This window comes from Pseudoliparis swirei, chromosome 17 (genome assembly GCF_029220125.1).
Source record: "Pseudoliparis swirei isolate HS2019 ecotype Mariana Trench chromosome 17, NWPU_hadal_v1, whole genome shotgun sequence".
Lineage (NCBI taxonomy): Eukaryota > Metazoa > Chordata > Actinopteri > Perciformes > Liparidae > Pseudoliparis > Pseudoliparis swirei.
This window is the reverse complement of record NC_079404.1, coordinates 13,622,602-13,649,262: the sequence shown is the minus strand read 5'-3', so window position 1 is coordinate 13,649,262 and position 26,661 is coordinate 13,622,602. Positions and strand designations below refer to the sequence as shown.

Here is a 26,661-nt window from a genome sequence, read left to right as displayed (position 1 = left end):
GGATTTTTTTGAATAAGAACTAACTCATGAAATAAGTTGTGTTTGCCTTGCTAAAAACAATCATCTTAAACAAATCAGGACGGAGGAAATCATGTTCAGGTCCAAAATATAAATATGACTTTATTTCACAATCCCAAAAAGAGATTAGCCATCAACATAAGTAACGCTAAATTTAGTCTCTTCTCAAGGCTAAACTGAGCAACATACAGTAATTCAGTTTCAAAATAAGCAAGATCATCCATTATCTAAACACCATTAACAGTACAGTAAAAACAATATGGTTCACATACATATTTACACATTTTCTACTAATAAAAGTGTTTTTTTCAGATTTTTGAATGCTGGTGATAGTTCTTAGTTCCTCATTGATCCAAAGACTTTCATTGTGGACAGAGCATGTACCACACATTGTTACATTTCAACCTTGTCATGTGTTCAAATATGTTCTTTATAAATCAAACGATTTAAAAAGGTTTACATTCATTTCATTTTGTGAGCATGATGTGTGTTTTCATAATTGTTACACAGTTTGGTTATCCATGGAAGACATTTCTTTTTACTTTAAATGGACATCTGCACAATAATTTGCTTTTCACTGGTCATTGTAAAAAACCATGATCAATGGTTTGAGATACCAAAACATCTCAGTTTGTCAGCCGGTAAACATCCAGAGAAATTATAAAACTACCGTTGCACTGAAGCATAAACTAGATCAGTGTGTGCTGAGTTTTATAAAAGCACCATGCCATCACTTTACAGTTTATAACCTGGTCATGTCAATGCATGATTCTTGACATCTAGTCCTATTAGCACCAAAAGGAAGTCAAAGTATGTGGAAAATAACCTAAATGTTTCTCACAGGAAACATTATACCACCAGTGTTAGCGTGAATATCAGTGATGTCGGTTGTGCTGAAATTTCATTGATGAGTTTTTGAAAAAAAGAGCCTCTCTTTCATGGGAAATACAAAATAAAGATCCTGACTCACCAGGAGTTGACACCAACTTCCTTATTTAGACCCTGTAAATAAAAAGCTATAATATGTAAACAAAGTCTTCACAAGGCTCAAGCCCAAAATCATTTTAGGTAACTGTCTGAGTGGGATTTGATGTTTGAGTGGTTTACCAACTAAAGCAGAGAGGAGGATACAGAATAAGTAGTTTGGTTATTCAGTATCGACTGCAGACACAGTTTTGTATTCAGATCCAGAGTATGGACATAAAAACTGGTAATATTCTGTTGACACATCTGACACTTTGTGATTTCTGTGTAAGACGGAGGTCTTATTAGCACCATCGGTATTTTTTGAAATTCCATAATCCCACTTGTGGCATATGAAATAATTTTTCCAGAAGGTGGCAATAAGTTAAGTGCCAAAAATGATAAGCACTTCATTGTTGTAGCAGTTCACAATTCCTCATTATGTATCATTTTGAATTTCATGAGATACGTATGTCATTTTCAATCAAATAAATCCAGAAATACTGTAAAAATGTAAATGGCTTCATGCTAAACTGTCATAAACTGTATATCTCTATCTGTACATACATGATCAGGCCTAAGGATTGGGACCTATTTCAAGTTAAGTTTAGGAAAATAAAAAAGTGCTTCTGAATGTAATATGCCATACATAATGTATCTGTGGATAAAAGACAAACCAACAGGACATAGAGAAATGTAAAGAAAAGAACAAAAGTGTGTTTCTTTCATCAGCTGCCAACAGAAGTCGGAGGCCGGAGAAGAAAAAGGACAATGCTACATGTGACAATCTGTAGTAAATATATGCACAATATTAGTCTTGCTTTCGACATTATGTGATGCTATGATGTTTAACAGAGAGGTTGCAGTGAGAATGGCACCAACGTAAAAGCCAATGAGAATCATCTTATAAAAAGCAAACTATTGGCTGAAATAAAGAGCATAGTACTACTGTACAACATAATTCTGAGCGTCAACACATGATGCAGGTAATCATAGAAATCTTGCAGTAAACAGGCTTACACCAGGAATTAAATATAAATCGTTATGATCAAAATAAATAATCACCTTTTTGTTCTTAATCGTGTATATAAAACCAGATTAAAAACATTTAAAAAAATGCTTCAAAGCACCATCTCTTTACAATAAAAACACAGAAACTCACAGTTAAAAAGCCAACACACTTTGGCCTTCCTCATCACGTTGAAGGTAGAGATGAAGAAAGGCAAAGTCAACAAACCGGTACTAGAAAAGCACATGAAAACGATGTAAAAATAAGAATAGCCGTTTGAATTTGATTGAGGTAAGGCAGAAACACAGTGTGTAGGAGTTTGATGTGTGTGCGTGTGTGTGTGTGTGTGTAAAACATGTTGACTAAGTCCAGCGACTGTAGGGGCCCGTCACCTGGGTAAGAGCATAAGGGGAGACGGTGACGACGCCGTCTCTCGGGAGAGTCCACGCTTGACGTGTGGGGACGCTCATGATCCTCCTTGTCTCCTCCTCCTCCTCCCCTGGTTCTCCCTGTAGCTCCCCACCTCCAGCTCCTTTGCTGTTCATCCCCACACATTGGCTCAGGCAGTCCTCCCTCCTTAATCTCTCAGCCTCCTCCTCCCGTTCCCGTTCCCTCTTGGCCATTTTGGCATCCCACATTGCCATCCCGTGGCCTGGTTCATGAAGAGACTTGTGCTGGTAGAAGACCAGGGAGATGCGTGTGGGGTGGCTGCGGTTTGGCCTGAGGATAGGAGTGGTGGCGTGGAGCTCCCGCCGTGCACACTCTATCAGGATGGAGCCGTGTGACGGGGCCACAGCGACTCCGCCTATATTACGGTCAAGGAAGTTGTGCTCGCTGTCCGACCACACCTCTTCCTGCTTAACTTCCTCTGGTTCAAGCGGGGGAGATTGTGGGGGAAGGGGGAGAGATGAGAGCGGAGGAAGGCCATGACCCCTGAACTCTGCCGCAACATCTTCTGCAGCCCTGTGGAGTCCGTTGAGCCTGCTGAAGAGGCCCTCAGAGGTAGGTCTGGGGGAGAAGGAGGAGCGAGGAGGAGCACTCCCACTGGGGGAGGGTCTGAGCAGAGGAGAGCACTGCACCTCATTTGGCTCAGTTTTTAAAGTATGGGGGTGTGGGGAGTTATGTGGAGGTATACGAACTCTCTGGTCACCAGATGTTGGAGAATAACCATTCAAGCCGTCACTCATTGTCTTACAATTAAGGGCTGAGCCATTCTGTCCAAACTGGAGGCCAGGCAGGCCGTGGTGGTTGGGGGACATGACCTCCTTCTGTGGGGTGACCTCTGCACCCTGAGGGGGGTAGCTGCTGGTGCTCCGGTTGTAAGTGCTGGGTTGATTTCCCTCCAGTGGGTACCGTCCAACGCTGGCAGCTCTGGGTGGAAGTCTGTACGAGCTGTAGACACCCTGTGGCTCTGTTTTGGCAGATAATATACATTGTATTTCTAAAGGACTGATGATAGTAAAAAACATTTATACTTTCTGACCTCAGCGTATTACTGATTATAATAGATTAACAACATGACAAGAGACTTTGATTTACTACCTTTTTTGGGGGTTTCGTTTTTCACTTTCACAGGAGTCAGCCCAAGCTTCTTCTCCAGTTTGTCTGCTTGAGCCTTCAGATGAGCTTCCTGCCTTATCTTCCGGGCTGATTTCACTGGCTCAGCCAGCAGACGCACCTGGCAGATACATTTAGTTTTAAAGAGGTTTCAAACACGATATATGTCTATAATAGTGTTTTTGCAACAGTGGACTGAAACCCCAAATGGTGCAGTCAGAATGAATAGAAAAACAACATGAAAGATAATGAATAAGAGCTGCTTCGCTCACCTCCCGGGGAAAGGCAGAAAGAACTTGCAGAGCACCACTTCGGACTTTGGCCCACTGGGTCTCAACCTGACCAAATTCATCCCTCTCCGAGATCCTGTAAAGTGGCAGAACATGCAGCTGCTCATCTTCTGGTATGTTATGCACTGCTCGGTTATCTTCTTTGGTTAAAGTGCAAACCTGAAAGAGGACAAAGACAAAAGGCAAGTTGTTCAACGTGCCAGTAGGCCATATCAGATCAATACCGTAAGAGATGGACACATGACATAGAAGTACAAAGCATGGCGTCAGTAGCTTGCTTACCACAGTGCTGCCGTTATTCATGTTGTGGGTGTCCTTGTGAGCGTGGGCACAGAAATCCACACAAGCTGTTACCCCAGAAAAAGGACGTCCCTCCCTCACACCGAGCCGGCAGTCAGTCCCTGCTGCCTCATTTTCCACCTATTATAGAGGTGAAAAGACAAGACATGACAACAATTTGGTTTGTGTAATTTGAGAACAGATAGAGGAAAATTCAATACAATACATTATATTGGAACTACATGAATAGTAGCCCAAGACAGATATGGATCATCAGGTAAGTGTGACAGCGGATTAATGTGCCATACCTGGTTTTGGAAGGCCTCAGGAGCCAGTCTTTTGTAGAGTGGTGCGAGGTCAGTGGCAAGATTCTGAAGGTTGTTTTCTATCTTCTCCTCCTAAAAGTAAGGGGCAAATTCAAGAGTTTTGGGGTGAACAGCTGATTCAAAGAAATATACAGGCGTGACTGTCATAGCCAACATAAGCCACGAGGCTGAATGATGCCTCTATCCCAGATAAAATACAGGAACAGAACTTGTCTGATAGAACTAGCACACTGATTACACATTACATTTTCTCTCCCATCACTATAACTACAAGGGAAACAAATAAGAGAGATTGTAATAGATGATTTCTTCTAGGAACTTTGGAAGATGACCACTCCCTCACCTCCTCCCGGTAGTCTCCATGCAGGCGGAACTTGCGGGGCACTTTGCTGCGCGCAAACTTACAGCCATTGAAGTACATACTCCAGGAACATCCAAAAGAAAATGAAGCCCCACAGGTGTCTTGGTCCAAACCCTGGCAGGCACACGTACGACTGTGGAGATGGAGTGGCGGAGGAAGATAAAGAAACGAACGGAGCCGGGAGGAAGACATATCATTGCAAAACAAAGGGAGAAGTACTCACTCTTCGTTGAGTGAACAGCGGCGGCTGGTGGGGGAGCCGTGTTTAAAGAGGGTCTGTGTGAGCTCCTGGTAGAGTTTGTCTGCCACCGGTCGAGGGATTCCCTCCCAGGCCAGAATGAGGATCACCAACACGGCCGTGTCACAGTAGTGGCCTGGCCTCCGTCGGACCAAACACAGCAGCTTCTCCTGCTCACTGCCACGCCGGATCACCTGTCGGATGATTGTCACACAGAATGATGGATACTTACGGGGTAGTGGGTTCGAAGCACTGCACGAGCTAAACCACACGATTGTGCTTTAAGAGAATAGTTAAAAGATGGTACATCTTAGGTGGAAGCCTTGACATTTCTGTTTAGGAATGTCATTGGAACATATGTTTATGTTTTAAAGGGATTCTGGTTAGGGTAAGAATCTGGGTGTGACTTCCATCTCTGCCATAAATATACTATGGAGGGATGTACAAAAATACTTCAAAATACAGAAGACATATTCATGACTTTTAGGGAACTACTATGAACACCAGTTACCTACCCATTTAGCTATTGGACACCCCTGGGAGCTCTTTCCTTCTTTACCAGTGTAAACAACAACTTCTACCCTGACAGCATTTCCTTTGGCACCATATCTGTAACACACATAAAATAAGCTTTAAGTTTGGTCTATTGATCACAGAGCACATTATCAGTGACACACATTTGACCATTACATTGCAACACATACTTGAGGGCAATTTAAAACACATACAGTACATCCAATTGATACAATTACTGTTTCATGCTAAATAAATAAATTACTTTGACAAAAAATACAGTTGTCATTGAAAAACTCAATGACTGCTAAATTAGACTTTTTCAGTTATGTGTGGTTGCGGACAGACTGCGATGGACCTCAAGATGTTTTAAAGAGGCTGTCATCTTGTCTTAGCTCCAAGGGATTCCTGTTTCAACATGTTGCGTGCATCGGAGAAAGAGGGTGCACAACGTGTCGAGCTTGCTCAGCGATGTTTCCTTTTAATGACATACTCTTTGGCTCTGACTCCGCCCCATTCCACCAAGCCTGAGGTCGACTTGTAGTCTCTCAGCATATCTGGGAGAAAACACACCCACATATACACACGGTGCAAATAGAGTGGAAGTAGTCACTCTACCTGTCCTCCATCAGTTCCCTCACTGCAGGAACAGTGGGTCCTGCCCCAAGGTGGGTATAGTAAGGCCCTTCTTCCTTTTCAATGATCTGTTCTGTGGGAAAAAAATTAAGATCTATTGGATATCATAGCAACTTTACCGAGTGTAATTGTCCATGAAAAACTGATGTGATTCTGGTATATTTTTTATTAAAAACACAGATGCTCATGATAAATGAGTCAGATTATTGTAAATGTCATATACACAGTAAATGTAGCTGGATCTCAGTTCAGGGACCGCCACCTTGGATGTCCACAAATCACGATAAAATACATGAGAACTGGTAAACAGGGCTTAACAAAGCACCCCAAAGCCTCCTCCAAGTATGGCAGAGAAATGTGGCCTCCTTTCGCTTGAATTGGCCCTTGAATTAGGACACAGCTTGTGTGTGTGTGTGTGTGTGTGTGTGTTGTCACCAGAGAGAGAGAAACAGAAAGTATCAGTTTGAGGACTGCCATGTTACTCAAGAGCAAACTTACACACTGGATTTGAGTCACAATGTAAAACTTAGCTAATGTGATACCAATGCAGAAGTTACACATCTGAAACATCTTAATGGAGCACCAACTCACCCACACATTCACAGCATGGAAGATCAGCCAGTTTTTTGGAAGGCGTGTTGAGCAAGTTCTTGGTCGGGGTATCCAGAAAACTCATCGGAGACTCCAGAAAGCTGTTGACGCTGTTCTTTGATGGAGTTGATTCTGCAGAGTGGCCCATATCCCCATCAGTAGCTGTGGACAGGACAGTGACAGGTCCTGCCCTCTCCAGCTTGTAGTAGCCCTGCTGGCTTGGAGGAGGGGACTGATGAGCTCCTGAGAAGCCATTAGCCAGGTTGTGGTGACCGGTGGTGTGGCTGAGGAAAGCGGTATTAGCTGGGCTGGTGTTAGGATCAGCACCGTGCTGCAGCCCACTATAGGGCTGTGCTACCTGAGTTGACAAATGCCTTTCACACTCCTGCCCCGGTCCCGCAGCGTGACCATTGCATGGATTGTGTTGGTGGAGTGAACCATTTGAAAGGGTCCATGGATGTTGCTCTTGACCAAGAGTGTGGTTGATCCTGTTGTAGTTGTGAGTCTGCGGTCCTAAGAGGGATGCACTGTGATGGATGAGGTTTCTCCTTTCCTCCTGAGCCTCAGCCAAGTATCTCTTCAGGTCAATTTGAGCTTGAGGCAGAAACAGGTTCCTCTTGTGGTGAAGAGCTGATTTCCCCTGTGGTTGAATTTTCTGGCCTCTGCCCTTGTGTGCCGTCTCCCCATTTGGCATGCGTTTTGAGAGGGGGGTCCTAGAGTTGATTCCCTCATTAGGTCCGCCACTTTTTTTCTTCCTGGGCTTGGAGGGCGTAGCCTTGGTCTTTTTCGCGGGGGGCTTTTTCTGACTGGGTGGTGGCTGGGAGTTGTAGTTGTATTTGATGGCCGACACAGGTGTTGCTTTTGGAGGGTTGTTCTCTGACTGCTGGCTATGTCGAGACTGGATGATGAAGGCCAGGTCTGCCAGCTGAGCTGCCACCTCCTCCTCCTCTCGGTTTCTCCTGGCTTTACCAACAACCCTGTCTCTGTCCTCCCCAAACAAGCGCTCATGATCTTTACTGAACTTCATGTCACTTGGATATTTATAGCTGCATTCCGACTTGATGACATGAGAACTTAAGCCAGGCTCTGTCCTGCAGGCTGCTTTCTCACTGTTTGAGCTGGCTTCCAGGAGGTCCTGCAGAGACAGCTTTGAGTTGGAGCTTGGTCCCTGGGAGCGCTGGATCACATTCCTTTGTCTGGCCACAGGAGGGCGTATAACTGACATCTGTTGCAGTGGTGAGCTGATGACTGATACTTTGTTGTAGCGGAAGGCTGCTGTGGGTTTAGCTTCTTGTAGGCTCGTATTTGTATTGGAAGTTGAACATGGGTCATCAGTAGAAATGGGATGTTCACACTTACTTTCAACTTTTATGGACCCTGGGGTGTTAAGAGGTATAGCTGCCAGTTGAGTCAAGGCTTCAATAGCAATAGCCTGATCAAAACTAAGATTTCTTCTCTCTGCCAAGGACTGCACGCTTGGTTGCAAAACACCTGGAGGAGGTTCCTTTTTGATAGGCTGAGAAGTCTTTTGCAGGCTAACAGGAGTGCTTTTCTGGCACAAGTAATTATTTAAGTCCTCTGGCTCTTGTTTTACAAAGTGCAAATCTGGTGGCTCTGTTTTGATGGAGCATAGAATGGTAGAGCGTGAGCTGAAAAGTTTCTCCTCCAGTCCCTTCCTCTCCGTGACAGAGAGGCACACCACGGCCGCCAGCGTGGACAATGGGTCTTCGCAGACCTCGTCTTCATCACTAAGTTGTGTGGTGGCCTGTTCAGTGATCCACATCCACGGCTCCTCCAGTTTGATTTTCTTCAGTGGAACTGACATGTCGTCTGGAGGAGTCTCGGGTCCATTCTCAGGGCAGTCTTTAGGGATTGCAGCGATAATACTCTTTTGAGGCTCTGATGCAATTGTTGTCCTTTTATATGCAGACTTCAGATCAGAAGGTGACCCAGTGGTCATATTAGCACCGTTAGGTTTTGTCAGGTTCTCAGCAGAACCATTCGGAAAAGTCACAGAAGAGCATACGTGTTTGGGAAGTGCAATGCTGGTCAGCTCCAGTCCGGGCTCTCTTTTAACAAGTGCTGCCTGTCCGCCTTGGTCCAAGGCCAGGTCGTGGGTGAGCGAGTGGGTGATTGTGTCAGCTTGTGTATGAGGTATGTGGCCTTCCTCCTCCTCATCTTCCTCCAGTGCCACATGGGTGTCATCCATCTGTGCTTTGCCGTTGCCATTTACCGGCCCATTTTCGGGAACCACCTAAGACACAGAGAGAAAGAGGGAAACAATAGGACAGAAGTGACTCAACAAGTTCTGGCAGTATACAGAGATGTGAGGTTCCAAACAGTCGCAGCACAACAGATTGCCTCCCAGCATGGCATGAGCATCTGCTGCAGCCACGACGAGTCTGTGGGAAATAGTATTGCCTTTGAAAACAAAGAATCTGCTTTCGATAATACTAGCCCCGAACCAATCTCTAAACAGAGCAAATAAAAAGTCAAACTGGGTTAGTTCACAGTCCAGGCCTAGATCTGGACTACGTACCAGCATGAGCTGCGGAGTGTTGACAGCCACGGACCTACAGGTAGCCGAGAGCCAACGAGGGAACACTTGCAGTCACAGACTTTCAAGATTAGGTCACTACCAGAAGGTCACTGAAGGCATGTGTTCAACGCACATGCTCGTGTGCTGGATTTAGTAGGCGTGTACCTGGACATGCATGCATGCATGTGGATGCAAGCACATGGGATTATGAACACAGCAACCCTGCCATGTTAACCAATCAGCATTTTTAAGTGAGTGATTAACCCACTCAGGGTCTTATCCACACTGTGCAGCTTGACCCTTTGGCTAATAAGGATTCAGACAGCCGAGCTACAGCCATCCAAAGATCCACAATATTAGCACATTGATGACTTTGAAAAGCTATGTTGTAAAAATGCGACCACAGACTGTCTTAAGTGCAGACAGTCATAGCCATAACTCCATAAAGAGGAATAAAATCCATTGATTTGGGGAAATAAAGAACGTATGGCAGGTATATTGACAACGTAAGTAATCTTTTAAACTAAAAGGGCAAGAAGACAAACCCATTCTGATAAAAAAAAAATAGTTCATATAAGTTAATCATCTTGAGTGAGCATATGATCAACTTAAGTTAAGTACATCAGCTTCTAATTTTAGGATTGAACTCTGCATCACATTCAGAATTGAAACATTCAGCCGTGGAAGACGAATTAATATGTTGCAGCGTGACAAAGATATAAAACACAGCATCATGTGCCAAGACTCAGCTGACAAAATAATCTTATACTTGTTGGTGGGAGCAGAAGGATACATGTGCATTACTGTGAGCTGTACTGTTGGTGTTAGTGTCTGTGTACGTGAGGCATCCCATGTTCCTTCTAATGAACTAACACAACTGCCATCACTGACACTGTTTTAACAACCAGACTCCTATAAACCCAAACACCAAACAGACATTTTCTTTTTCAGTTTCATGTGGTCAATTCAACTGTTTTCTTTATTTATATCAGATATGGGGGCTGGGCTTGGTCCATGTTCTGAGACATCATGAATAAAATGATAACAGCCTGTCTGACTTGCATGCACGTGCAGGGAAAACAGAATTGAGCCATGTAACATCCTACAGGTGATGATGGCTGCTAAGAAAGACCATGATCTGTCATTCATAAGGAAGAAGACATTGAGGAATAGGAGATGAAGCAGTTTTCTAGAGTTCAAAGAATTCAATTAAAAATGGAAAATCAATGGTGTCCAAGGCAGCTCTGAGGTCTAAGACGATTAATACTGAGCAATCTCCTGCATTGGGTGTTTAAAGATGCCTGTTAAGAAGATCTGTTGCTGTGCTGTGTGAAATCAGATACAAGAGACTTCTTTAAAACTATTTTACCAAGACAGTTACTGCATTTCTGAAATGAAGGTTTGACACCAAATAAATTGCTGTGTCAATTCTGTTGTTTTGATTAGAGCTGGTAATAAATAGTATGGAGAGTAAAGAGAGAAACATGCAGTATGTGTTAAGACAATTAAAGCCAATGCCATTAGAAAAATGTCTTTATCTACATTGTCTGCAATGATTTCCAGTCTTATTTATGACAATCTTAAGAATCTGTACCAAATGAAGGACCTTGGGATTGGCACTAGTGAACCTGGTGTTTACCCCTGATACCTGAGATAGATGAACATGTTTCTTATATTCAACTCCAGTGAGCTGGAAATATTTCAACATGGCACCACTTTCTGTCTGCTCTTGGTCAGTTATCCACAGGAATGCAAGACCCATTGACAAAAGCTGTTGCTTAAAACAAGGTTAAAGGGGTATAGTGAGGAAAGAGGTTGAACTGTTGTTGGACAATACAAAGTAGAGTTGCAGTGACCATAGAGGTGTTCATGTTTAATAATATGCTGAGATTAGACACGATTAGTATGGTGGACCCAATTTATCACCAAGTCGTCCCACTGATGTTGTATTCCTGATCCCCCTCTGATGTCTGTCAGGACGTACTAGAAACACACTGCTGATGCAACAGATAGAGCTGGAGCTCAGGCTGAGGCAATACTGAAGATGCCAATGCAACAAGGTGAGATAGCCACTCCACACAGCCTGTGGAACTGAGCCACCGCAACGTGCATATGATCGAGTGAGAGGAAGAGTGAATTAGATGGGGATCAAGGAAAGAGATGGGGGTGGGAGAGGAGGCAGTGAGTCTGTGACAATAAACTGCTTCTAATGACAAAGCAGCTCTGGACAGCTTCCAGCACTGCACCAGACACACGTGTTTCTCTCTGCATGTGTTCACGACACAAAGCTGACATCAAAGAACAGACCCTGTTTTTTATTATGTTACGTTGAACTTCTTGATAACAAAAAGCATTATGCAGGATGTACATGCAGAGTCATATGCTCTCATTTAGCCTGGGTCTGTGATGTGTTTAGGGCTGTGTGTCTTTGTTGTGTCCTCCTTAGGGAGCCTAACATCACTCACACAGCACTGCACTTATTGTTTTAAATGCAAACACAGTCTTCTTCTTTTTGAAAAACGAGTATCCAACTGCCATGCCTGTCAAAGCTCTTATTGTCAACATTAGAATAGCCAAGGGCGATTTCTTTACACACAAACAGGTGTTCAGGGACCTACCCTAGCAGCACAAGTGTAGCCGTCACTTGAATCCGAACAACTCTCTTTCTGGATCTCCAAGGAAGTTCAAAGGACTGTGTATCTATTCTCTCTCCGACAACACAAACATACAAACACACTCGCATATGCATATAAACATGTCCGGGCCAATAAAAAAAGAGAGTGCTCGGAATTCATAAAATAAATTTGGAGTGATTCAGAGTAACTTTCAGCTACTGTTCACTTGCAGAAGTATTACACCGCTAGGATCCTCACCTCACAACACTCTTAGAAATGAAACACAGCAACGCATGCATCCTTCCTGGCTGAGGGTGTAAGTAGTGGTTTATGTATGTTTCTCTATACACGTGATATACACATACTTCCTTCATTCATTGAGTGAGCGTTTCCTGTCTATGCTGAGCTTAACGTCACATAGTCAACAGAGAAAACACACTACAGCAAAAGGATAACAGCGACAGATAAGGCATTATCGCTGGCAGTACAACTATTAAACTTGAAATAACTGTCTCTCAGTACCCATGTATGAATTAGAGCTTAATTGAGTGTAAAAGTATAGAGATTAAGATAATATCAGTAACAGAAGGGCCGTTCCTACAAACCACACAATAAGATCTTATTGTCGTCAAACTAGTAAAGCCTGCCAAACTACATGTTAAGACCAACCGCTTACAAGCACTCCACTTCTCTGCTAAGCAGTCAGAAAACAGCAGGTGCAGAAATATGCCTGTTCAAACTTTTGCAAGAAAGAATAGGGGAAGCACAGGGGCGCTTCATACAGTATAAATAGCTAAAAAAAGGCATGCAACGGGGAAAGAAAAGAGCGATGACCGTTACCGTGGAAACTGACCTCTTTATTGCTGACTTAGTTGTCACATCCTTTAAAACCAGCTGGAAAAGACAAGCCAAAGACTCACATACAGAATACCCAGGTCCTCAGTGATTGAGTGGGAGCAATAACAACACCAGCTTCCAAATAAAGCGCTCCAATCAGCTAAATCCAGGGAGGCAGAGAGAGAGACAACGGAGGACAACTTCAAGATGAGCTCCACTATAGCTTAGCCATCTGCGGCGAGACAATAGACCCCAGGGCTGCCCTTACCTTGTCTATCCTCGGAGGAAGCCCCTCCGGTTTTGGCAGCATATCCCTAAAAGGTATTGGTGGCCATCTTGCTTTGCCTTCCTTCAGCCTCAAAAGAAAACGCTGGCTACAGTAGCCGTGTGCAGGGCAAGCTCCTGGGTGTCATGACTAGTGTGACTGTGAGGCTTTAGCAAAGTGCTGCTCCAGCAGACATGCATACACTCGCCGCACACACACAGACATTTAGACACACGCACACACATAAGGGATGCCTTTCGCAGACGCAGACAGAGCCTCATCAGCCAATAGCGTGAGGACCTTTGTGGCTTGTAAATTATCTTCCATGCCTAGACTCTCCTAAACAAAGGATCCCTATGTGGGCTTTTTACTCCAGCCCTACACACATGGATTGGTGGCAAGCTGTGGAACGGATACTGCACACATGCTGGATCTGGATCACAGGAAAACAATTCCAACACCACTGAGATATTAACCCCTGAAGCAGCTCACCACACTGCTGCTGCTGCGCTCTTGGTGATTTGTTCTGAATCCCTTCTTTGCCCAACTGCTGAAACAATTAGTGAACAAATATAAATACATTAGTTATTTCCAATATTTATTTAAGGATAAACTGATGAAAAAAAGCCCCATGTCAAGAAAAATGCCTTTCAGAAAAAAAGATTCCTGCTCCCATCTTTTTCCTTCAACGTGTTTCAGACGGTTAAATGAAAGAATGTGAAGGCTTTAACTTGGGCTCCGGCTTCTCATGGTCATTCTTTAGCATTTGATGACATTTCTATAGACAAAACTATTCATCAGCTCATAAAAACAGTCATCAAAACCTTAATTAATAATGAAAATAAGATCACTTTGACTCCTCGAGCCCGATAGAACATCTGGGTAGTGAAAATGTATAGAATGCAAATGTTAAAAGCAAAATGTTTTATCTCTGAAGCAGAAGTCAGCATCACATGACTACGACACCGGCAAGTTTACAGATAGGAGCATGTCCCATGAGCTTTTAGTCATGTGGTCAATTATCTATTATATTGAATATAATGAGTTAAATGCATGTTTACGGCAGGATTCTCTGCAGCACGTCTAAAGTTGTGGAAGACTGCGGCGGGAGCAGGAAAGAGGATTTTCACAACATCCACACTGTCTCAACAACCCCTCCCCTCATTCCCTCATCCAACCCAAAGCGTTTTTCTCTTTCACAACAATTCCCTCAGAATAAGTGACGGTTCGAGAAAAACAAGGCGAGAGAAAGCAAAAGACAAATAGACAAAAAATTTATGATGGAGTAAAACACTCCCCCTTTTTAAAAACAGCCATGTAGCCAAGATGTCGAGATCATACCGGGACAAGGAAACATGAAGGCATCCCGAGCCAGTGCCTGTCGGTAACAGTCCAGTAACCCACCTCAGCCGAGTGTTTGATAATAGAAGCAGAGCGTGCAGCTTACCCCATACACAACACTGAGAACTGCACTAACGTTGTGTTCATGCAATACGCATGCACATATCAGGATGAATAAATAGACAAACATGTCATGGTGGAAGTTATTATTATGGGCCTTAGCAAGATGTCAACATCTCAAACGGTATTCATGAGCAGGTTACACCCAATATGCCTTATTGTAGCCAAAAAATCACATGCAAACATGCATTGTTAAAGATAATGGGTTGAGTCCTTTGTGATAACATTAACTCATGTCACAGTTAATGTATAAACATCTACTTTTTCACACCCTATTAACATGTAACTACTTTGTCTGAACACTTCATTGGAAATTAAGATTGTATCATGTTTTATCTGTAACTACAGAGTTCAACAGTCAGTTAGATGCTTATAATTGATCATCGTCACACTCCTGCATGTTGTATCGTGTATCATGTAAATGCAGTCTCACGGCGAACGTGTGAAAAACCAACAAAGTGTCAGTAGGTAGCTCATGATTTAGTGTTCATCTGTGAGTTCATGGTTAGCATCAGAAACAAGTGATACCCAACAGAAGTCATGTACGCCAACAGTGATAATCACATGTTTCCTGACACTAAAACAAACACAGATGCACACTAAACACTTGTAATATACACAAGGCATGTGTGTGGTAATCCTCACGAAATAATATTTCCCAAGCACTGTAAAACCTCAGTCCACATTACAAAAATATATTCTCAGCTTTTGTTGATCAGTGCCTGCAGATATAGAATGTATATGGCCTACCCATGTGGACATACTGTAACTTTTAATATAGTTTAACCCTGAAGTGGAGAGAATAAACGTAAATGGACACCCACTAGATCAACGTGTATGCATAAGAAAATTTCAAAACTATTTACATGTGCCAAAATATGCTTAATTCAGTATTTCACTACTTTTTATCAAGAATAGTCACACTTACCAAATTGAGGAAAGCCATATCTGGCAATATATTTAATAAAAATATTTTCAGATACATTGTGGCAGTTATAGCTGAGCTCTCCTCTGAATGGGAATGTCTCGGTAGTCTGACAGGTTAGACATGTGTGGCAAAGTCTACACACTAGTGTCAAACAGCTTACACCAACCTTATAAATAAAGCATGCCTGTATAAGATACACCACTAGCACGAACGGCATTAGTAGCACTGTGCTTCTCTGCCTACATAATAGTCCTTCTCCTGCAGCCACTGCATTCCAGCATCCAAAAATACTCCACAACTACTTACAATATTACACCGCACCCATCATTTTCAGCTCTTTAACTGTCCCATATGTTTTTTCCCTTTAACAAGCTACCCAGCTCTTGTTAGGATCAAGTAGTCTGGACATTATTTACTCTAAGCTAAAGTGTATGAGCATGCAAGTGAGGTAAAGAAAGTTGCTCTGCACCACAGTCGTAAACTGTCTCTGACACATCTGGAGTCTGACCCATTGGAGACCGGCCCGGTGATGGAGCTGTGCCAAGCGGAATATTTGCCAATAACATGTCATTACTGCATTTGCATGAAAAAGCTACAGATCTTTGATGAAAGGTAGTAGTTTGGGAGTTTCTCCTCATCTTTCTTCTAACTTTCTTACCTTCAGTGAAGGATAATGGATTATAGTGGTGACAACCACAGGGAAACGAGAAAACATAGCTCTGTGCTTATACTTGTCCCGTGTTATTCATCTAGTCCACTCACGTACAATCTCTTACACAATCACACAGATTCAAACTAGCGATGCATTGATACAGATATTGTTCCAAAACTGACTCAAATAGCTGGAATGGATATCAATGAAGATGGGGGCTCCCAAAACGACAACACGGTCCCTCTGAAATCTGTGTCACATTCTCATATGTCCCTGATAGATTCTGGAATGTAACTCCAAAATGTATAAACGGCCAAGGAAATTGTCCACTGGCGTTGTTATCAAATGATTCTGATCGAAAAAGTAGTTCTCTTCATTTTGTGTATGAGTGGGTAAGAAAGCATCAAAAGAACAAGTGGAGAGAAAATTACTCTGATGCTAGATTTGTATGTTTTTGTTTTGTTTACTAATGTTTTAATGTCATCTATCTGCCTTGTTCATATTGTTATTGCTTTTATTGTTTTTGTCTTTAGCATGTGAAGAAGTGCCTTTGAGTTCTTTTTAAAGCGCTATAAAAATAAAATGTATTATTATCTTTGTGATGAAATGTCTACACAATAGGTTGTACATGCTCTGTGCTTCCTCAACAAACACAAAAAATACAAATTCAGTTTTGAAGCGTTCACACTTCCTGTATTGACAGTTTATATCCCATGGCGGGTTATAAACCACCAACACCACACCACATGGACTCAATTTAAGATTAAGAGCCGACAGTGGTTGGTCAGCACGAGGGGACGGCGGGTCAATCCAACTCTTACACCTCAGGCCCAGCCAGAAAACCTGTATGCATCGTCATAATATCCTCTTTAATCTTGTGTCTCTACCATTGATGCCTTTACCTGCTGATTTTGGACAGTGTAAGACAATAATATGTACAAACACACAATAACGTATGAACTACTAGCATAGTTCTATTGTTTTAAGTTTCAGTTTAGCTGTTACACCTTGAGAAGGATAGAAGGAGGAAGGGGAGCGGGTCCATCAGTTTAAGTAAACACTGACATACACGCAACCACTGCCACTGACCCAAATACACACACAAACACAAGGCGGGCAGAGCAGCATGGGGGCCCCAGATCCACTCACAATGAGACAGGAAAAGGCTTACTTCAGCTTGTGCCAGTACAACATGCTGAGTAGGCATGTTGGCCATATGACTGCACATGTGTGCGTGCACTCATCCACTCACACGCAAATATGTGTGCAGAGCAGACTGATGCATGCAAACTCCAGTAGTGCATTAAAGAGTGAGTGCACTTACTGTACAGCAACAGACAGGGCTGAGAGGATAATACATGAGGAACTAAGGGAACTATTGACAAGGCAAAGAAATAAACATCATTACAACTCAGCGGATGGCATTCTGGGGTGTAGAAATAATGACAGAGGGGAGCGAGAAGAGTTTATATCCCTGTCAGGTGTATACGATATATTCTACGGGGGACAGGTCAGGTTGATGCATGAATAAGCTCTGGTTTCTCCAGAAGAGGCCATTGTGTAGCCTTAGTTGGATTTGAGTGGCATTTCTTTTGGGGGGCAAAGTGAGAATGTCTTTTCACCCAGAGAAACCAAGTGGCACGACTTCAAAGCTTATCCAGGGACTTATAGCCTTACAACAGTCAGGACGCGGTACTAAATCACAGATGCATCAAACCTAAGAGGGCTCAGGAGTGGAGCATTAGCCCTATCAATGTTTAAATAAAATAAATATCTTGCTGAATTATTATTATTATATATACAACTAAAAATACAATCTTTGCACTGTTGTTGTGGAAGAAACAGAATTACGGATGAGCTGCTCCAGCTGGAGGAACATTAAAGCAAACCGAGCAGAATCCTTCATTAAAGTAATTAAATCACTGTCTCTGGTTGGATGTAAGCCTTCAACCTGGCACCGCCTGGACCATACATCTGCTCTTATGTATAGTGGGCTCCGGCCAAATAACTCAGCCCCAAATCAAATCAAAAAGACATTTCCCCTTGTCCACGGAACCCTTTGCTGGGCCACTGCCCCGCAGCTATTACAGTTAACTACCTCACAGGGTTGTTTTAAATGTAGTTGGCTTTGACAAAGTTAACAGAAAATACAAAGCAGCCCTGATCATAGGCAAGCTCATTTGATAAAATATGTGTCTTTGCAGAGTAAGAAGAAGTCAGAGGAGAGCGAGTCGGCTAAAAAGCACAACGCAATTTGTTTGGTCATAATGATTAAATGTTAAAATGTTGGCAGTTTCTCTAACATTTCATGAACCTTCTACCTCGGCCCCTTTCTGTCCCAAACATTTACATAATGTAACGGGAAAAGTGTGTCCTCCGGCTCATTGCCAGAGTGCCCACATGCACGTGTGGGGGAACCTGTACTAATTCTTATGAAAGAAAAGTGACACCCCAAACTCTATCATGGCGTAGAAAATAAATTTAAATGTTTCTTTCCTTAAAGGCAGCCAGTTGTTCCATTTTCCGTCACGACAACAATCTACTTGACACGTATTTGAGATAGATAATGCATCACAGTGAACACCATGTTCACTTTACCAATTATTACAGTATGGTAATAAAGACCAGTGCAGATACTTGTATTTGCATATTTTTGTTACCCTTTATGTTGTGATTAAAAGTATATTATTTGAGAATCTTGAAAACATAGTTAACAGTATAACACAGTGCATCAAAATACTACATCATGAAAGTGTACCTGCATTACAACTATTAAAATGGGACATAAAGAGGATCTACACCTCTAACACAAATGCAATAAGCTTACTGAATGTATTGGTTTACATAGACAATGCAGGCACTTTTGTCATGTGTAAGGCGTTGCAGGCAGCGGCAGCTTGCTGCTGACCCACTATGAGCAGGACAATCTGAGTAGTTTAACCTAATTACCTGGATATAGGTTACCGGGTTCACAGCCTTAAAACCCATAGTGCGTGGCTGCTGGTTATCTCCACTTATCCTCCTTACGACCCTGAGAATACTCCATCAGACAACCGTGGCAGGTCAAAGGTCAGCACCAGACAATGAGGTCGTCATGGCAACTGTCAGTGCTGAAGACTTCCACTGCTCTGTGTGTGTATGGGGGTGTGTGTGGAAGAGGGGGAAGAGGAGCTGAGACCTGACACAAGCATCTGTTGGGACCAAATCACTCTCACTTTACATTAAGCTGGTTCCATTTAAGAACAATGGGGGTGGAGGGGGGTGGAGGGGGGGTTGCTGCATGAAAGACTGAACTGCGAGCTGTAAAAACCTGCACACACACACACACACACACACACACACACACACACACACAGACACACATACACACACACACACACACACACACACACACAGACAACAATGTGCATGGACATCCCCCTTTGACCCAAAAATACAGATACGCATCATTCACACACACACAGACACACAGCGCAGTGCTCTCTGAGGGATCGGCAAGTGTTTTCCAAATGCGCGTGTTATCTCAGCTGGGTTACTCCTCTGGCAAATGCATTGCAGCAGAAAAAAGAGGAGTGCAGGAGATGCATTTGTTTGCAGGAGGAGCTGGTGTTGAGCTAGTTATACTATAGTATAGAGTGCTGCTTCTTGTCTCAGGCAAGTCACATACAGATATTGTAGAACTAGAGTTTGGTAGATAAGGAATGACCTATATCGGGATAGAAGATTTTGGCTGTATCACCAAGTCCTAGTTATTCCATATACTGGAAACAAAATTAAAATGACATGTCCTTCTCCTCTCAGCGTTCAGGCAACCTCCCACCGCAGATTAATTCTGTAAAAAAAAAATGTATTTCAAGTCTGGGCCCCCAAAGCACCTGCTTTGAAGAATTCTAGCCCTTGGGCAAATGTAGATGGTGACCCCTGCTTTAAATGAACCTGAAAGATCAATCGTGTCTAAAGCAGCACTCAAATCTAAAAGCATCCGGACTGAGCCGTCACCTCTATCAGCTGTTTAAAGTAAGTCTTTAGAGACCTTCACAAAACTCTGTCTGTGATACGAGGAGCTCCTTAAACCTGACTGAAAACTGGTAAAATACACTGTTATTCACAAGAGACATTAATTGGCTTGGATTTCACTACCACCGTAGGTAATCAAAGATGCCAGAAGGTCTATTAATAATCAATTATATACAAAAGAAAACAGGTTGGTATATGTAGCTAAGCAAATATACACGAAAATATGAAATACTGTATCAGCTGATAACAATGGAAATGATCAGAATTGCCAAAATGTTGACATCTTGCATCCATTTATGAATTTCATAATATATTTAAGAGCTTGTGCTAGTTTATTGCCAATGAGCTGCAAGCACTGAGTGACAGAGGGGCAACTATTGACACAATGAGTGATTGAAGATATCTGTGTGTTATAATGTGTTGTGCAGAAATGTGAATGTTTAAAACATTATTCATGAGTGCTAACATCTGACTTGTTAGCCGATGTAACAGTGAGTCAGTTCTGCAGCTCTCAACATGTCAGGACTCTTTCGATAAACTCACTCTGTAAATACTGGAGCCTTTGCACTCAATGAACTGTCTTGTTTTGTTCCTGGTGTGTACACATTAGCGTGAGTGTTTGTGTGTTCAGGGCCAGGTCAGACAAGTGAGACCTGTCCTCACAGCGTAACACAAAGCGAGGCCACAAGGGGGCCATCGAGCCTGACATTCTTTTAAAGGCTCATGCACAAACCATGGACTTTTCTTTTTTTTTAAACAGTTTTTGTATATTTGTTTGTCTTCATATTCATAAGGCTTTTACTGTTCAATCTGTGGTCTGTTTTGTGTGTTAAATATAATGTTTTATGACACTGTAAAACGAAACCACAGAAGCTCACTATGGTAAAACCAGAACCAGAATCCACATGCCACTACATGATCTCCTCTTTGGCCTCTGCCCCTTTTTTCCCACAATCTCCTGAGAACTTGAAAGGGTGAGTGAGCTTATCAGCAGGACTGGCCAGCCAGTATTTTAACATACTACATTAACAGACTATAAGTACACATCAAGTGAAACCTCATACACTCACAGTGTGCTTTCTTCAATTACAAAAGACAAGATGTAAAGTTGCTTCACCTGTTCTAAATCTATAATTAAGTAAAGCGTGGCTGGTGGTTTGACCTGCAGCTCATTGTGATCAGCACGTGGAGCAGGCTTCACCGCTGCAGTTGTACAGAATCAAACAAATACCCGTTCCCAAATAGCATGCATGCCCCACACAAATATGTCTAGTATATAATGTCAAAAGTAATAACCACAAATATGTATTTTACATACTTCTATTTCAAATAATATGTTCAGAAATCTCTTTGTGGTTTGATATTTTTCTCCTCACCCCCTCTTACATCTTGAATTTGTGGGAAATGGCCCTTTGCCCTCGACTATTTTTGACACTGATCCCAAATTATACTGCAGGTATTATATAATCAGCCTTAATCTGTTACAGCCGCTGCTACGACTCGGAGGGCTCTGCCAGTGCATGCATGCACGCTTGCAGAAACCGCCACATGGACCCTCACTCACAGTTGTTCACACAGAGCCCTCCCCCAGCCGCATGGACACCGCTGAACTATGTACATGGTTATCTGGCTCTGGTAGCCAGCTGCTGGAAGGAACTCTCACTCCCAATTACCACATTTATTGAGCATATGTCTATCAGCCATCTGTCCCCACATAAGAACGTTATTGATGATAATAAGGTTTGCTTTTAGCTAAGACCTCATCGGAATCATTCTAATACTACTTTACATAGTTCCATGCACTAACAATTAAACACTTTAACCCTGCATTAATCATCTTGGCCACAAGGTGGTAGAATAATTCCAAAACACGCTGACGACAACACAGCCCTGACAAAATGTTACTGCTAAAGTTGACAAAAAGTTGCATGTGTTTACACGCTGCATACACAGAGCAATTATAACCTATTTTCCGTTACGTTTCTGGACACTTGACGAATCGAACTCAACCACTCAATAACATCTTTGCTGTTTTTGGTCTCAACATCATTTGGAGTTGTATGCAAGTAATAATCACTCTCTTTTAGCTGTGTCTTTGGTCTCTACCAACTCCTGAGGGAAGTTTGTGTCCCTTTAGTTACTACATGCTCTACTATGTTCACCAGCTAGTCGCTAACTGTTTCTGTCAGCTGATTGCTGCTGAGCAGATAACACATATTGCTATCCCCTAAAAAAAGCTGCCTGCTGTGGCAGAAACGGACACGATGAGTCGAGTGGTGAGAAACTGAATCAGAACAGTTCAACAATAAGCTTAAACTTGCTACAGAGCTCTGTTAAGCTAAAGGGAGCTGTATATTCAAGGGGTCAGTATCTGGAGGTTCATCACGACAAGCAACTCTTTTCACATCGTCTCATTGTTTTCACATCTTCATTCGATAGAAAAATACAGATTATAGTGGTTTTAAATTGACTGGGAAACATTCCTCACTTAACAAACTTCCTCGGTGTTCATTCGTTGTCTCAATGGTTCTGAAATATGCCTTCACAATGCCATTCAGTGCCACTTTGCAAAAACATCCGGTTCAAATTGGCCTAAATTACATACCCATCCACAAACATGCACGCACACAATCACCATGTGCAACTCACTAAATAGCTTATTCTCTGGCCTGCACCATGGCAGACACACACAAACACACAAACACAAAAGAACAACAACAGACACATACTCACGCACGTGTTAATCGGCTTCCCTCTCAACACGGGGCATCATCAACACTGAAGTTGGATGCATTCATACCTCTATTCTCTACACAGGAACACCCACCCACAAGCAGTTCCCCTTATATCACTCAACACATCCCACAACATTCAAACAAGAAGACACCATGAAGTTAAAAGTATGCAGCGTCCATTGAAATAAAAAAAATGTGGAACAGTGTAAAAGTGAATCCTTGTGTTTGGCTCATTCAACTCGTGATCATTACTAGCTAGCTCTTGGGAAACCTCGGAGAGCAAAAGTAACGCCATCAGACAGTAACAACCGCTCGCTTTTAAGTTGTTTTAGATCAGCTGTTTGTAGATGCAAAACAAAGCTCAAGTAAATCATCAACGAAGACCTGACTGCAATGAAACCCACTGAAATGTGATGCTTTTATAATTTCATTAAATGCAAAACTTTAAATCTCACCTGAGCAGCAGAGAGAGTGAGCAGAGAAGTTCTTCTCCTCCTCAGTTGCACGCACTTCCTCAGCTTACAGATCTGGTGGCCAGTGTTGCGGTTGAGGCAGCAACTGCACTGTCCACAGCTGATGCTCCTCTGGCATGGCTCACATGTTCCACACCTGCTCCGCTTCTTCTTCTCCTTCTTCTGGGGTTTCAGAGTGTTCCAGGAAAGCAAGCAGGCCCCTTCTGGCCCAAAGGATCCAGGTAGAACAGAGGGACTGCACTCCCCGTACCCTGTCTCTGATTCAGTGTCAAAAGAAAAAGAGGATCGAGTGCTTTCTGAGCTGCAGGAGAAAGTGAAGCTACTTTCCAGAGGAGGAGTCACAATCTTTGGCACTGCGTCCCGCTCGGCCACCACGATGTTGTCCTTGCTGAGGTTTGGTTGACACTCAGCTGTTCGGGCATCTGTGCTCAAGTGAGGAACGAGTGACAGTGACGACGATGTTGTGTCTTTCTGGCTGTGGAGCTCAAATGGCTCTCGATTGGATTCACTATCTTTGGTCTGCGTCTCTGCTGGTGTGCAAGCTTGTTTCTCTCCCAGAGGAGAAGGGGTCGTTAGGCGTTGCAGTTGGTGTGGTTCCCCGTGGCTCATATCCTTCAAGCACTTGGGTTTGAAGGAGTCACTATGGATAATAACCGGCGTATATCTTTTTACGAGTACAGTCCGGACCATCAGGGCGGTTTCAGCGACAAATGAGGACCCTGTGAATTTAGGTTTTGCACCATGAACGGTTGGTTGCATGTCTGTCTTACCCTGGCTCAGATACTCTGGCTCAGGTGCCTCTGAGGTGGAGGGGGCTTTGGTGGGATTTGAGGTAGCTGTGTGCCCACATGCAGGTGATTCTGACTGAGCTGTTAGTCCGTTGTTAGAGTGAGGTGGTTCTGGAGGTTGAGAGGCCGGCGTGCTGGGTCGGCAGTCTGCAGGATTGATAGAAACATCAGGCTCCTTTCTGTTTTCCCCTTTCTTACAATTACCCAGTTTCTCAGCAATCTCCTCCATCTCCTCCACAGTCTCCTTTTGTCTCTCTTCTTTCTCCGGATTTTTCTTTTCTTTTCTCTCAGTGACAACGATCACTCTTTTATCCGTCCTACTTTCTTTTTGCTCCAACGTGTTATCTTCCTCTTGATGGACTGTACACACGTCATCTTGCTTACCATCACTGGCCAGATGATCTAGCTTTTTCCCAAGGATAGATGAAGTGTCATTTCCTTCACATCCGCCCTGCACCCCTGGTGAGCCAATACTCGTTAGCACAGAGGGACTACCTTTACTGCTGTCACTGCAGAGTTCTAGCTGTCTATCAACACCATCACACACCCCAATCACACACCTCAGGTCACCTTCAATGTCATGACTGACTGTGTTTTTGTCTTGCTGGGTTATAGCACTATCACAGCTGCCCTGCACGCAGTCTTCCAGCATGTCGTTACACGGTGGTGAATCTGCTTTAAGAGGGCTTCCATCTTTAGCATTGCTGACCCCTAAAGCCTGATCTTTGATTCTCAAAGGAACTTCAAATACAGTTTTTAGAGAGACTGGCAGTATTTCCTCCTCGTGACAGGTGTCCAGATTATCATTTTCCTCATCAAGAGTTGAATCGTTGACGCTGGTGCTTGGGGGCTTGTTTCTTGTGATTCTTTGCTGTGATGCTGCTCGTCTCCCTGCGACCCCCCTGTTGTTTCTGCCTCCTCTGCAAGGTTTAGGAGGCTGGCAGGGACTAACAGACACCTGTGTGCCACGCAGGGACTTCCTTCGCCCTAGGGGGTCTTGTAACTCACCATAGTGGTCAGGCAGATTGCTCGGCCGTCTAAGCCTTGTAGATCCTGTTACATTTATAGTCTGGTTAACTCTCCCCGGGCCCTGACTAGCGGCTCCACTCACCCCTCTTCCACGGGGGCTTCGGCCAGATTGTGCCTGGACCCTGGCTGTTGACTTTTTGGGTTCTGCCGGTGTTTTCTGGGGCCTCTCTGTGGCTTTTCCCCTGGGTTTGTTTGAGTTACAGGTTTGCCTCTTGGTGCTGATCACCTTCTGGCTATTTTTCCTCTGAGCAGGTGTCTTTCTCCTGGTGCGTTTGGTAGTAGAAGGCATGGCTGAGGCTGTGGAGGGGAGGATTTCTTGCAGCCAGCATGGGAGCTAGGTGAATGTTTATCTTTCGGTCCGCACAATTTTAAAATAGTTTTCCTCTTCTGTGTTTTATCTTGAACTAGAATTTATGACGCTGTCATTATCGTTTAATTGCAGTGCATGACCTATAAAGACAGAAGGAGAATATAAACACAAATAGTCTTTGCACATTTCAATATATTTTCAGAATATTTTTTAAATAAACTTACACAAGACATGAGGTACTAAATAATGACATATAAATACATTATATAAAGCGAAATCTATACATTTGTTCTTTACTCTGCTTGAAATGACACTTTCGCCCCGCCTGAAATGTCTACTTGGACGAGCAAGTGCTGTAAGATTGACGTCATAACGAAAATCCAAATGCACTTACACACAATACCAAATAATAAATAAATATATAAAACCAGAAGAACTATCCAAAAACAAATAGTAGCTCCAGGAAAGACTAAACACGGCCCGCGAGGTTTAAAGGGCAGACACGTTGAGGAGTGGGCTCAAGCCGGAGGTCGGATCCTGTTTTCGTCTCTCTGACTGGCGGAAGAGGGTTTATTACCGTGTAAAAGCGCCTTCAGCCTCGCTGTTTATGATTATTTATGCACTTGACCGCTGTCATTGAACGCACCGTGTGGACGTGGGTCGTTTCTTTGCCCGCGAGCTCGTATTCACGCGTTTACGGCTGAAATGCTTTACATACCAGAAAGCGACAGTTGCACTGTCTGAACTGCTAATAATACTCCGCTCCATCGAGACAGCGAGACCTTGCATTGGTTTCCCTCCTCGGCAAATATGGACTGCTGGCAAGTTCAATCCCCTCTCGACAGAGACACGCGCACATGATAAAAGCACCGACTTGAACATACGTCGAGCGGAACGGTTTTCTTTTTTCCAACGTGAGCCGCGTCGTCTTCGACACCCGTTAAAACGTAAATCCCTCTAATGTCAGTCCATCCAGGGCAGCCCCGCTCACTCTCCCTCCACCCGACGCAGCCCACGGTCTCCTCTGCCAAAAGAAAAACGCGTCGTCGGCACTGGTGGGAAGAGTGGGAAAGAAAACCCGGGATGGAGCGACGTTACGACCGTGGTGCGGTTCGTCCAAGCGCTCCGAGCGCTGCGTGTCTTCAGCAAATGGACGCAGGGGTGCGCTAAGAGTAATAGCTAGATAATTAATAATGTATGCAACGTTAGGGTAACGCCGGCATGTTAGATA

At 43.4% G+C, this 26,661-nt stretch overlaps 1 protein-coding gene across 3 annotated transcripts; it reads right to left on the bottom strand.

The window, feature by feature from the left end:
• Positions 1–94: 94 nt before the first annotated feature.
• Positions 95–26,418, bottom strand: tet1 (tet methylcytosine dioxygenase 1). Of its 3 annotated transcripts, none has more exons than XM_056435115.1 (12): positions 26,149–26,418; positions 23,286–25,570; positions 6,782–9,035; positions 6,173–6,263; positions 5,557–5,650; positions 5,027–5,235; positions 4,786–4,936; positions 4,425–4,514; positions 4,120–4,257; positions 3,820–3,996; positions 3,533–3,668; positions 95–3,401 (listed from the first exon to the last, which is right to left on the bottom strand). In XM_056435115.1, the coding sequence occupies exons 2-12, from the start codon at positions 25,407–25,409 to the stop codon at positions 2,353–2,355; spliced, it is 6,513 nt and encodes a 2,170-aa protein (XP_056291090.1). In that variant the 5' UTR covers positions 25,410–25,570; positions 26,149–26,418; the 3' UTR covers positions 95–2,352. The 3 variants fall into 3 exon arrangements, with proteins under 3 accessions (XP_056291090.1, XP_056291091.1, XP_056291092.1); XM_056435116.1 differs by having other exon boundaries at positions 26,315–26,400; XM_056435117.1 differs by lacking the exons at positions 23,286–25,570; positions 26,149–26,418 and adding an exon at positions 13,041–13,139.
• Between the last annotated feature and the right edge of the window lie 243 nt (positions 26,419–26,661).